The sequence below is a fragment of the Vipera berus genome (assembly GCF_964194415.1).
Source record: "Vipera berus genome assembly, chromosome: 1".
Classification (NCBI taxonomy): Eukaryota; Metazoa; Chordata; class Lepidosauria; order Squamata; family Viperidae; genus Vipera; species Vipera berus.
In genome coordinates, this window is record NC_138202.1 from 179,984,742 (window position 1) to 179,997,150 (window position 12,409).

The following is a 12,409-nucleotide window of genomic DNA, read 5'->3' on the forward strand; positions in this document are numbered from 1 at the left end:
GGAATCACTTGGCTTGATGACATATGATGAAAGAGCTCCCCCAAATATTTCTTGTGTTCATGTCTTTAGCAAAGAAGCCGTATGGAGTTCTGTCGTTCTTCCGTGGCACAGGAGGGAAAAGTCCAGATCTATCTTCTCAGAAAAAGGAGACCTTGCGTGGAGCTGACAGTGCCTACTACCAAGTTGGGCAGACAGGGAAAGAGGGGGCAGAGAACCAAGGAGCAGAAACCCAAGGTAAAAAGTGTAGAAACTTCATCTTGTTTTCCTCTTCCCCACCCAGTATTCCTTGATTAATGAAATGCATACAAGTTTTCATCTTCTGAAAAATGATATTAATAGTAGCAAAACTTAATGGGAGGAGAGGAGACTATGTGGTTGGGATAAACATGACCGCATTGGCCTCCAAAAGCAAAACCTTCAAGCCTTTTTAATGGTAAGTGGCAATCTTTTTTTTTCATTTTGGATTGCCTTTTTGGTTTTTTCCTGTCCATTTCAGTCTGAATAATTGGTCTGCGCTGTTTCTCACGGAAAGCAAGCAGGGAGGGAGAAGAAAAATTGCTCTCCTCTTCAGAAGGAGAATAGCCTAGCAAGCTGGTAGAAGATGTCAGGCCCCTCTAGTGAAGCTGTGTCAGACTCAAGAGAGAAAGAAAGGGAACCTGGAGTCATTTTTAAAACTCTTCAGTTCTAGTCCCTTTAAAAACTATTTCCCATGATTTACAAATGTGGGCAAAAAATACATAATTTGAATCAGTAATGTCAGGATTTGACTCATATTTCATGCTTTAAAACACAAAATGGAGTTGAAAAATTAGGCAGATTAATTCACATAAAATGAGAATAATTTTAGATTCTAGTATTTTTTTTTCTTCATGTTAGTTTCATTTAATAGCAGAAGGCCTCCAAAATTAATTGTAATTTGCTGTGGCTCTGTGTTTTATTTATTAATTACCATGTTTAATAAATGTGTTTTGGGATTGGGGGAAGATAGGATGGCGAGTAGTAGCACTGATCGAGTTTGCTTCACGTTTTAATATTGGCCAAACTAGCAACTCCTGAAAAATGTAACAGTTCAAAAATAGTTAACTGTCAGACTAGATAAAGCACTCTGTTTAGCAGCAAGGAAACCTGGGATCATTTTTCTGACAATGTAAAGTATCTTTCTCCAAATTGCTGCCTTTTAGAGGTGTTAAATTAAATTTCCAGAATTAGAAACCAAGTCAAGCCATCAGATTAATAAAAATGGCCCTAAAAGATTGCATCTTTAGTCTATTTTTCTTGTTCATATTTTTTCCAGATGAAATAGAGGGAAGTGATGCACAAAAGAAGCAGCTTGGAAATCCACATGTTGAACTTCGTAAGTAGATAACAAAACAACACATGCTACAAAGCCCTTTGTAAATTATACAGTAACTATAGGTTCACACTGTGATCTTGATCATGTGATTTCAAGATGAATTCAGCAGACCCTTGAAATTGAGATGAAGTATATATTTTTTGTGTGCAGAGCAGGTAATTTTTCTGTAAGATGTCTTTAGTTATTATGTCACTGCTATTTATTCTTATTACCACAAGGAGTCAGAATACTGAGGTGTTTCATTTACTAACTTTGCTCAGGCTTTGCTATTGAATACAGTATTCCAATATTGAGATCCTCCTTTCCTGATATCTCTCTCCATTCTCATGAAATGTAGCCCGTATGTGATTTCAAATGCGTGCAACAGATTATATTAGGCAATATGGAACAGAAGTCTATAGGTACTAGTATACTAACAAGGTAACAATTAACAAGTTACATCATCATCAAAACTCAGAACAGTATTTGAAGACCTATCATATGCATACTTGCATGAGCCACTAAAAAGCAATCTCATAAAATTCATTTTACAGCCATTTCAGAAGATATTACAGATAGTCCTTGGTTAACAACCATTCATTCAGCAATCTTTTGAAATGACAGTGGTGCTGAATAAATAGTATTTATGACTGGCGTAGAAATTATGGCCGTTGAAGTACTCCTGTGGTCTGGATGTTTGGATGCTTGTCAGTCCATCCACACTTATGACTGCAGGGGCATTTCAACTCCCTTTTAACTTCTGTACACCATGGCACTCCTCAGCGGTGGCAGCACTGAGGCTAAAATATAGGCATGGGGCCTTCAGTAGTCTTAGCCACACACTCTAGGCCACTACTTCAGGTCTTGTTCCACCAGTGACATCTCAACCATGTACCACAGCCGGCCATCACAGCACAAAGCCCCACCATTCTGCAGGCCCAACCAGATCTACCTGGCATACTTCCTAACCTTTCTTCCTAGAGGTGTGTCCTGGCTGCTGGCTTGCCATGCCTTCTTCCCAAGGCTTCTGTGCTGGTCTTCAAATAGCACACACCATTCTCTATTTAGTGCATTCTGTTCTTGTGATGCTTTGGAAGGTTTCTGAGGCCTTCTGAAATTTCACGAGAAGGCTGTGCACAATTTGAAAAACAGCACTGTGCTATTTGAGAACACTACCATTTGGAGAAAAGCTAAGGAGGAAGAAAAAAAGCAGTCTAGCAGTCAACCCAGATAAGCAGATATTAACACCAGGCAAATAACCAGGCGGAAAATAATGCCTTAATCAAGAAACTACCAGGAGAAACTATACCGCCACCAACACAGGCAGGAAAAGCTATTGTATATAAACAGGAAGCAATCCCCACGCTCACTCGCACTGATGATATTCCCTAGTTGGATAATGAAGCATCTGCAAGCAAATAGAACACCAAGGACTCAACAGTTCAACCCCGAGCTACAGAAATTCTCTTCTATTGATTACATGTACTGTTAAAATAATTTGTGTAGCACAGTTTAAATGCTGCGGCTACATGAATACAGAAATTGTTCTTGCTTCAAAACCTTTTTTAAAAAATGGAGTAGAGTAAGAAGAAAAGAAATGAGCACATAAAGTTCAGTTCTGCAAATATTGAGATTCCTTTTCATACTTTTTTATTGCAATTAATATAAATTTATTTATTTATTTTATTTATTTTAATTCCATTTATATCCCACCCTTCTCTGAAGACTCAGGGCGGCTTACAAGCTTAGCAGTAGCCTTCATTCTATGTATATGCCTGCTTGTTAGGGCTTTCACACACACCCCAAGCGGCATTATTACAAAGTCAGCTTATTGCCCCCAACAATCTGGGTCCTCATTTTACCTACCTCGGAAGGATGGAAGGCTGAGTCAACCTTGAGCCTGGTGGGATGCGAACCTGCACTAATTGCAGGCAGCTGGTGTTACTTAAGGAGGCATTAGTCCACTGCTCCACCAAGGCTCTATAAATGACTATTTATGACAAGTAATACTTTCCCCTCCATACTTAGCCATTTTTTTCATGAATAAAAGGGACCTCAGGTCTATAGCTCAATTATCAAAAACATCTTTTGCTTGAAGAAAGTCCCAATTTCCATAATCTCCTGTTTCTCTCTTTGTATGTATACATACACTCACATACTGCAGATTACTATTGCACAGTTGAAATCAAAAAGATCTGGTGAACAACATAGATCATCCTCCAGTCTGAGTTAGGAAAATAATGTAAGCATCTAATTTAGAAAATGGAACTTCCTTTATTTAATTCATTAAAAAAATAAAATATTTATTTTGTTGTTTTTGCAGAATTCTCCGATGCTAATGCCAAGTTTTACTGCAGGATTTACTATGCAGGGGAGTTCCATAAAATGCGTGAAGTGATTCTTGGAAGTAGTGAAGAAGATTTTATCCATTCTCTCTCTCACTCACTGCCTTGGCAGGCAAGAGGAGGGAAATCAGGAGCTGCTTTTTATGTGACTGAAGGTAGATACCTTCTCAATACCTCATAGACCTGGGCTCTTCCTTGTTATGGCATGTGAACAACTCTGAGATGACATCTCAGTAACTAGAGATAAACATGGGTCAGAGAAATCCTTCTGTGATACAGTTTTCACTGATGATGTTTGGAGGAATTGCAGTTACGTCTTCGAACAGTAGATCAACATATTTTCTTCTTTAGATGACCGATTCATCTTGAAACAAATGCCTCGCCTGGAAGTCCAGTCCTTTCTCGACTTTGCCCCGCATTACTTCACATACATTACTAATGCAGTTCAACAAAAGGTAAGATTTGTGGAATATTTTGTCCCTTGCCTTTAACCCAAGAGGAAGCATCAGGATTAAATAGAAATATATGACAGAAATAAACATAGCTTATTTACTGATTTACTGACTTACCTTTGAGTAATATCAACTGAGAATGCCTTTTGAAGGAAGACAGTGTTGACTTTGTGTAATTCTTTATATATTTTTTTAACTTGTGTCTGTATTCTTTCTTACTAAATCTAGATAAACATTTGCATTGGAGAGTAGAACCTACAGCAACTGATGAATAAATTAACACTTTATTTCAGAAACCCACAGCTTTGGCCAAGATTCTTGGGGTTTATCGAATAGGCTATAAAAACTCTCAGAACAACACAGAAAAGAAGCTTGATCTGCTGGTCATGGAAAACCTCTTCTATGGAAGAAAAATGGCTCAGGTGAATAAGTGTTTTGTTACAGAAATGGGAAGTGTTGTTTTTCTTCTGGATTGCTATGGAAGATTTAATAAGACTATTGATTTCAGTAGCAACTTGTTATAATTGAGAATGTTGAGGAATTACCTGCAATGTTTTCCTCTTTAATGGATCTCCATCAGGGAATTCTGTTCCAGTTTAATTGCTTTGGTAGGAAATTATGACATGCCCTACTTCAATGCAGCATATAAAAGGTATTTAGTTATTTATCCACTGCTTTTTGCATGGAATCCTGAAATGGTTTTTGAACCAATTACAAGGGCAGTGCCACTTAGAATATATTAGGGTAATCCATTCTAGAGGTTATCAGTGTATAAATCATTGTGGCCAAACTTTCCCAGACCAGGAAGGCAAGTTGACAGTTAACCTTCCTAGATATGAAGATCACCTGTTCCTCGAATGACAACGAGGGATTCAAGAATAAGAATAATAATAATAATTTTATTTGTATACTGTCCTTCTCCCGAAGGACTCAGGGCGGTGAACAGGGCAAACATATAAAAGTACAAAGATACAAAAGTTAAAAAAGAATTAAACGAAATGCCCAAGCTAAAACAATAGGTAAATATATTTACAATGACAATAAAATCCCAACCCATCCCCCATCAGGCCAGGCCGGCTTGTTCGAACAAATAAGTCTTCAGATCGCGCCGGAAGGAGCGAAGGTTGGGCGCCATCCGGAGCTCAACCGGCAACCGATTCCATAAATCCGGGGCGCCCACAGAGAAGGACCTCCCCCCCACCAGACGACATTCTCTGACCGGTGGCACCCTGAGGAGGCCCTCTCTGTGGGAACGCACAGGGCGGAGGGAAGTTGATGCTGGCAGCAGGTGATCCCTGAGGTACTCCGGACCCATGCCATGTAGGGCCTTGAAAACCATTACCAAAACCTTGAATCTCACTCGGAAGACAACTGGGAGCCAATGCAGCTCACGGAGCAGAGGTGTAACATGGGAGTATCGGGAGACTCCCAGCACAACTCTCGCGGCTGCATTCTGTACCAGTTGGAGCCTCCGAGTGGTCCTCAAGGGCAGCCCCATGTAGAGAGCGTTGCAGTAGTCTAAACGAGAGGTCACGAGCGCATGAGTGACCGTACGCAGGGCATCCCGGTCTAGATAGGTGCACCAGGCGAACCTGGGCGAAGGCCCCCCTAGTCACAGTTATTATGTGGTCTTCCAGAGTAAGCTGTGAATCTAGGAGGACTCCCAAGTTGCAAGCCCTATCTACGGGGGGTAATAGCTCACCCCCCATAGAAAGAGACGGAATATTCTGAATATCCCGAGATGCCGGTACGTACAGCCACTCAGTCTTGTCGGGGTTGAGTTGAAGCCTGTTCCTCCCCATCCAGACCCGAACCGCTTCCAGGCAACGGGACATCATGTCGAGGGCATCACTGGGGTGGTTTGGGGTCGAAATAAAAAGCTGGGTATCATCAGCGTACTGATGATACCCAACTCCAAAACCATATCATTAGCTGCGGGATTTCGGTGCAGCCAGACACGCGAGGGAATTGCTTCTCGCGTCACCTGGATTTCTTCATCGGGGGGGCCCCTGTAAAGGGGTCAAAAGTTGCCCTGGAGGGGCGACGAGCAGGGGACAGGTCTCTCCAGTCAGTAGAAGGGCAGCGGCCACTCCCATGGCCCATCGTTTAGCCGTTTCCCACTGAAGCCAAAAGCACAACAAAGCACTTGAAAGCACTTGAAAACTGGGTGAGAATTGCCTTCTTTTTTCCTAATCGTCTACTTTCCCTACCAAAAGCTTTCCAAATTTGTTTCCCCATGTGAGGAGAGAGGGAAGGGATATTTTTCCCCCACCCTCCTTAATAGCGGCCTTTGTCTACATTGGGAGAGAAAAGAAAAAGCCTTGTACAAAATTATACTGATTAATTGGACTTACTGCCTTTCTACTTTTGGCCCAAAGTTCCTATATTTACAGAAATGGACTATTCTACCTACTAGTCTAAAAATAAAATAAACAAAAAGAAATAAACAAAAGACTCTGTCTGAAAAGGATTTGAAGTACTCTGGGGACATCTAGTGGCTAAGCCTGTTACAGCAAGTAAATACTACTGGCAAACATGCTCTGAACTAACCTTGGCATTGACATAAAATCCTGAAACAGCTGGAGATGAATTTGGTTTAGACTTGTGGAGGTGAACACTTACTGATTTTTGTTTGAAAAATAGCCTCCACTAAGGACTATTTATAAATACTACAAAATGGAGAAGGATCAGCCACAAACCTCGCTTGACTATAAACTTATACTTGAAACATAGAGATGTCTATCTCTAGATTTAATAACACATGCCAACCTTAAGTTGCAAACAAACCCAGACTGCAACTAAAGAACTTACACTTCAGAATATAACAAAATTGGAAGATATTACTATTGAGACAGAGGAATATAAGCAACAACAACAAAGTACTGAAAAAACTAATATCCAAAACCTGACTTTACTCAAAGAACCTACAATTTTTAAAGTACAAGGAACTACTACTTCGACAGACAATCTTAAAGACCAACAACAAACTAGGGAAAAACTTAATACTCAACTTCTGACCCTCTCTAAGGAGCCTACAATTTCAGAAGTACAGTACATGCAAGATAGTGATGCCAACATAAAGGATGCTGAAGACCAACAAAGACAACCTGTGGAAAGCTTGGACAGTCATTTACTAACTATAAAACTGGATAAGATTTTCTACTCAAAACAGATCAACTCAGATGGAAGAAGAATCCAAACTGAACTGCAGACAGAGATGTCAGAGCAAATAAAGAGAGTGGAATTAATATGGCAACAATATAATGACTATAAATGGTTCAACCTTTGTATATTGCTGGTTGGATGGCCTCCTCTGGTGCAAATAATATGCATGCAAGCAAATGAAGACCTATTTGGCTATTTAAAGCCCTGGGTCTGGAAACCCAACTGGCAAAAAAAGAATAGTTAGATTTAAAAAATAAATTCCTAGAGAATTATTGTAGGTTATTTTGTTAGTAATTAGTGACTTATTAGGATCTGAAATAGAAAATATTCGTGAGATAGAATTAAAATGTGTTTAAGTATTTATTAAGCTTATTTCAAATATTATAAATTTATATATTGATATAATGGAAATTTGGCTTATGGATCCTATGTTTGATGTTAAAATTTTGATTATGTATAAGTAGAAGTAGATTGATAAATATAGACTCTCCAATTGGTAATTTGTATTAGGATATGAAATAAACAATGTTTATTAGATAGAAGCTAGCTATTTAACTATTGCATGTATGTTAGATGATACAATCTTTGGTGTAATAAGGGAACTTTGGGTTGTGAATACTATGTGGGATGTTAAAAGTTAAATGTGGATACTATAATTATAGAATAGAATTCTATAATTCTATAATTATATTATATAATTCTATTCTATTCTATAACATAGAATGAAGGCTACTGCTAAGCTTGTAAGCCACCCTGAGTCTTCAGAGAAGGGCGGGATATAAATGGAATTAAAATAAAATAAATAAATAAATAAATAAATAATACCAAAATTAGATAAAATGTAATAACAGGATATAGATATACCTTATCAAAATTGGATTGACAAAATCTTCTTTAATTGACCATGCTATTCCTAGAAATTTGTTAGTTTAAATACGTTGTATTGAATGTTGAGGAAAATAGAGAAGGATGTTATGATAATGTAACCCAAACTATTATTGAAAACTGTTACTCAACTGAGGACTACCCAGGTATCATGATACTTTCTAAATATATAGGTTGTAAATTGAAAAACTAATAAAACTTTTTTTTAAAAAAAATGAATATTATTAGCTGCAACTGGGTTCCTTCAGAGGAACATGTCCTCCACTAGAGCATTTTCTTCATTCCTAAACTTGGGAACCACTTACCTTTAGTCCTTTTGTTGGATTTTAGTTTTAGTTCATCCAGTCCACCATCGCAGTTAAGGACAGATTGGATTATGCAAGGCTCCACCTCATTCAGAGAAATAGCCCTGACTATGGTTAGCATAGAAATGTAGCCAAGAAATTAAAAGACGCTTGCTCCTGGGGAGGAAAGCCATGGCAAATCTAGACAGCACACTAAAAAGCAGAGACATCACCCTGTCAACAAAAGTGTGTATAGTCAAGGCTATGGTCTTTCCAGTTGCAATGTATGGCAGTGAAAGTTGGACCATAAGAAAGGCTGAGCGCCAAAGAATTGAGGCCTTTGAACTGTGGTGCTGGAGAAGACTCCTGCGAGTCCCTTGGACTGCAAGGCGATCAAACCGGTCAGTCCTAGAGGAGATCAATCCTGACTGCTCTTTAGAAGGCCAGATTCTGAAGCTAAAACTCAAGTACTTTGGCCACCTAATGAGAAGGAAGGACTCACTGGAGAAGAGCCTAATGCTGGGAAAGATCAAGGGTAATAGAAGAAGGGGACGACAGAGAATGAGGTGGCTGGATGGAGTCACTGAAGCAGTAGGCGCGAGCTTAAATGGACTCCAGAAGATGGTAGAGGACAGGAAGGCCTGGAGGAATGTTGTCCATAGGGTCGCGATGGGACGGACACGACTTCGCAGCTAACAACAACAACATGGTTAGCATATCCTCCAAATCCTTTAATAACCACATCAAGTGGCTTCATATAGACTCTGAACAGCATTAGAAAGAGAATAATACTTTGAGATTCTCCATAACAAGATTGCCAATATTGTTCCCTGGAATCCGTCACACAGAGAGGAATGGAAATGATGACTGCAAGTGTCCCAAATCTGTGGGATGTTCTGCAAGAAATGTTCTGCCTTCAGAAATCATGGGCGCTCCATCACTGGAGATTTTAAAGAAGAGACTAGACAATCATCTGTCTGAGACAGTATAGGTTCTCCTGCTTGAGCTGGGGGCTGTACTAGAAGACCTCCAAGGTCCCTTCCAGATTCTATTCTATTCTATTCTATTCTATTCTATTCTATTCTGTTCTGTTCTCTTCTCTTCTCTTCTCTTCTCTTCTCTTCTATTCTATTCTATTCTATTCTTTTCTATTCTATTCTATTCTATGAATACCATGAGAAGTAATAGAATAGAGGTGTTATAATCTCTACCTCACCTCCCCATTATAGGTCGGAGTGATCAAAGCCACTTCTGCCCTGTAACCAGGCTGGAATTCAGGGTAGAACAGATCTGAAAACACAAATGGGCATGTAATCAGTTTATTGCTGCTGTATGATTTGAGCAACATTTGTAGTCCTCTGGGACCAGAGAGGTTCTTTTCTTTTCAGGAAAGTTCACTCAGTTGGCCCTTTAAAGGCAGAAGCCATTGTCCACTTATGAAATGATGCATTCAACAGTCCCTGGACAAAGGAGAAGGTGATCAAATGAATCACTACAAGCATTTTGTCTACATTTTTAGGCTGAAAAAAAATGGAACTGATCTTCTGAACTTCACCAACCAAACATTGGACACTTGGTTCCTGGCTGCCACCTATAACAGTCACGGTTCTATCCCTAAATTGTTCTGAAAAATTACCCTAGCAGAAGTGTGAAGGCTGGAAAATAAAATTGACGGGAGTAAATGATACTGATCCCAAGGTTATTTAGAATAGTTCTGTTGAATCACTATTTGAGGCTGTGATGGAAGCAATGAAATAAGCACTTTTTGCTGCCTTCTTTGTCAAAGAGCAAGCAGGATTATGGGTTCAATAGCACTTTCTCACATTGAAGCAGGGGTTTGTGTATCTGCTCCGTAATCATTGGAAATTCCAGAATACTGCAGGACAGACCGAATCAGTCTCCCCATCACTGCCAGGAATCTTTTTTTTACCAAGAAATGTTCTGATCATTTTATCAGTGAAAAGACATAGACATAACCAGTACAGATTGCACTGATAATCTAACAGAGATTTAAATAAGTTCTAAATAAAGGATGTTGTAGTATCAGAAGTAGCCCTGTGAGTTTTTAGTTTAGAGAGTTGTTGTACAATTAGTACAATATTAAATCTGGCATGAATGAGAATTACATTTATTTATTAAAATATTTATTAAATGTACACACTGCTGCTCTCATGAGGTTATTATGCTTTTTAGAAATTTGCCAAGCTTATAAGTTACAAATCCTGTAATATGTATACTACAAATTTTTTAATTAAATAAACTCTTCCTGTTGAATTCAGAATTCTGAAAAATTCTCCCTCTGTTAAATTAGTGTATTGTTTCCTTTTACTATTAGGTTTTTGACCTGAAAGGTTCTCTGCGAAATAGAAATGTGAAAACTGACACAGGGAAAGAAAGTTGTGATGTGGTTCTGCTGGATGAAAATTTGTTGAAGTTGGTGCGTGATAATCCCTTGTACATCCGTTCTCACTCCAAGGCTGTGTTGAAGGCTTCCATCCACAGCGATTCTTACTTCCTCTCCAGCCATCTCATCATTGATTATTCTCTTCTCGTGGGCAGGGATGATACCACTAATGAACTTGTTGTTGGAATTATTGGTATGTTATCCTTATCTGCAAATTACCAAGGTGTGATTGTCCATTAAACAGTTATTTACATAAAGCAGATTATTTGGGTTGGCTGATATTCTGTTTAGATCAGTTGTGGCCTATAACTTGACTACCTCTATTATATTAAAAAGTGTTACAAGGAAAGTGATGGAGAAATGATTCTTTAGAAATTATGCTGTAAATCAATCTTGACAATACTCCACCAAAGAGCCTTGGTGGAGCAGTGGGCTAATGCCTCCTTAAGTAACACCAGCTGCCTGCAATTAGTGCAGGTTCGAGTCCCACCAGGCTCAAGGTTGACTCACCCTTCCATCCTTCCGAGGTAGGTAAAATGAGGACCCAGATTGTTGGGGGCAATAAGCTGACTTTGTAACAATGCCATTGGGGGGGGGGGCGAAAGCCCTAATAAGCAGGCATATACATAGAATGAAGGCTATTGCTAAGCACATTGATTTGTGCTTCTTAGATTGTAAGCTGCCCTGAGTTTTCGGAGAAGGGCAGGATATAAATAGGAATAAAAAAATAAAAAAAAATACAGGCAATCCTTGACTCAACTGAAATGTAGCCTGCGTTTTATGGTCAGAAGTCATGATGGCTGTTAAGTGAAGCGCCCACAAGATCACCTCACAACCCTCCCATCCTGCTTGCCCTAGTACAGTCATTAAATGAACAAGCGGGTCGTTAAGCAGAGCATGAGGTGTCTCAGGGGCCCTGAGAAAGGACCTGGAAGCCCAGGCCTTGCCCCAGGCCTCTCAAGGCCATCCCCACTTCCTGAGGCATCCTTTGCTCTATTTTCCACCCTTGAGGTCCACAGGCCTTGGCCCTGCTTCCCACCTCACCAGATCCCACACATCCCTACTCACTCCATGTCACCCACTCTACACTTATCTTTCAAAGATCTCTGGAGCTCGGATTAGTGAAGCAAAGAAAGCCGCTCTGTTGCTGAGCCATGTGGCGCAATTTATTTATTTATTATTATTTATTTTATTAGATTTATATATCCCAGAAGTGGCTGCCATTTTCCAAGTGGCCACAATTCAATGCAGGTATCCCCAAAATGGCCACTTCTGGGATCATGCCACATAACCCAACAACAGAGCAGCTTGACCTCCTTCCCTAACCCAAGCTCTGGAACACCAGAGATCTTTGAAAAGTAAGTGAGGAGGAGATTATGAAGCCCAGTGGGACGTGAAGCAGGCCCAAGGCCTGTGGGGGACTCGGGGGGGGGGGGGAGTGTCGCTGCAGCTTTGCTGCACTCAGTTGTAAGAGCAAACGATTGTGGGGAGACTGCAGTGGCCATAGGTTTGGGACTGGGTTGTCAGTAGCTTTGGAGGGG

The 12,409-nt window shown here is 39.9% G+C and overlaps 1 protein-coding gene across 3 annotated transcripts in view; it reads left to right on the forward strand.

Moving 5' to 3' along the window:
- Positions 1–12,409, forward strand: part of PIKFYVE (phosphoinositide kinase, FYVE-type zinc finger containing) — a 99,039-nt gene that overhangs the window by 82,053 nt on the left and 4,577 nt on the right. For all 3 annotated transcript variants that reach the window (XM_081315177.1, XM_081315178.1, XM_081315179.1), the window contains 6 exons: positions 70–234; positions 1,295–1,354; positions 3,657–3,833; positions 4,030–4,133; positions 4,424–4,552; positions 10,800–11,061. In XM_081315177.1, coding sequence (XP_081171303.1) covers positions 70–234; positions 1,295–1,354; positions 3,657–3,833; positions 4,030–4,133; positions 4,424–4,552; positions 10,800–11,061 — 897 coding nt within the window. The remainder of the gene's footprint in view (positions 1–69; positions 235–1,294; positions 1,355–3,656; positions 3,834–4,029; positions 4,134–4,423; positions 4,553–10,799; positions 11,062–12,409) is intronic.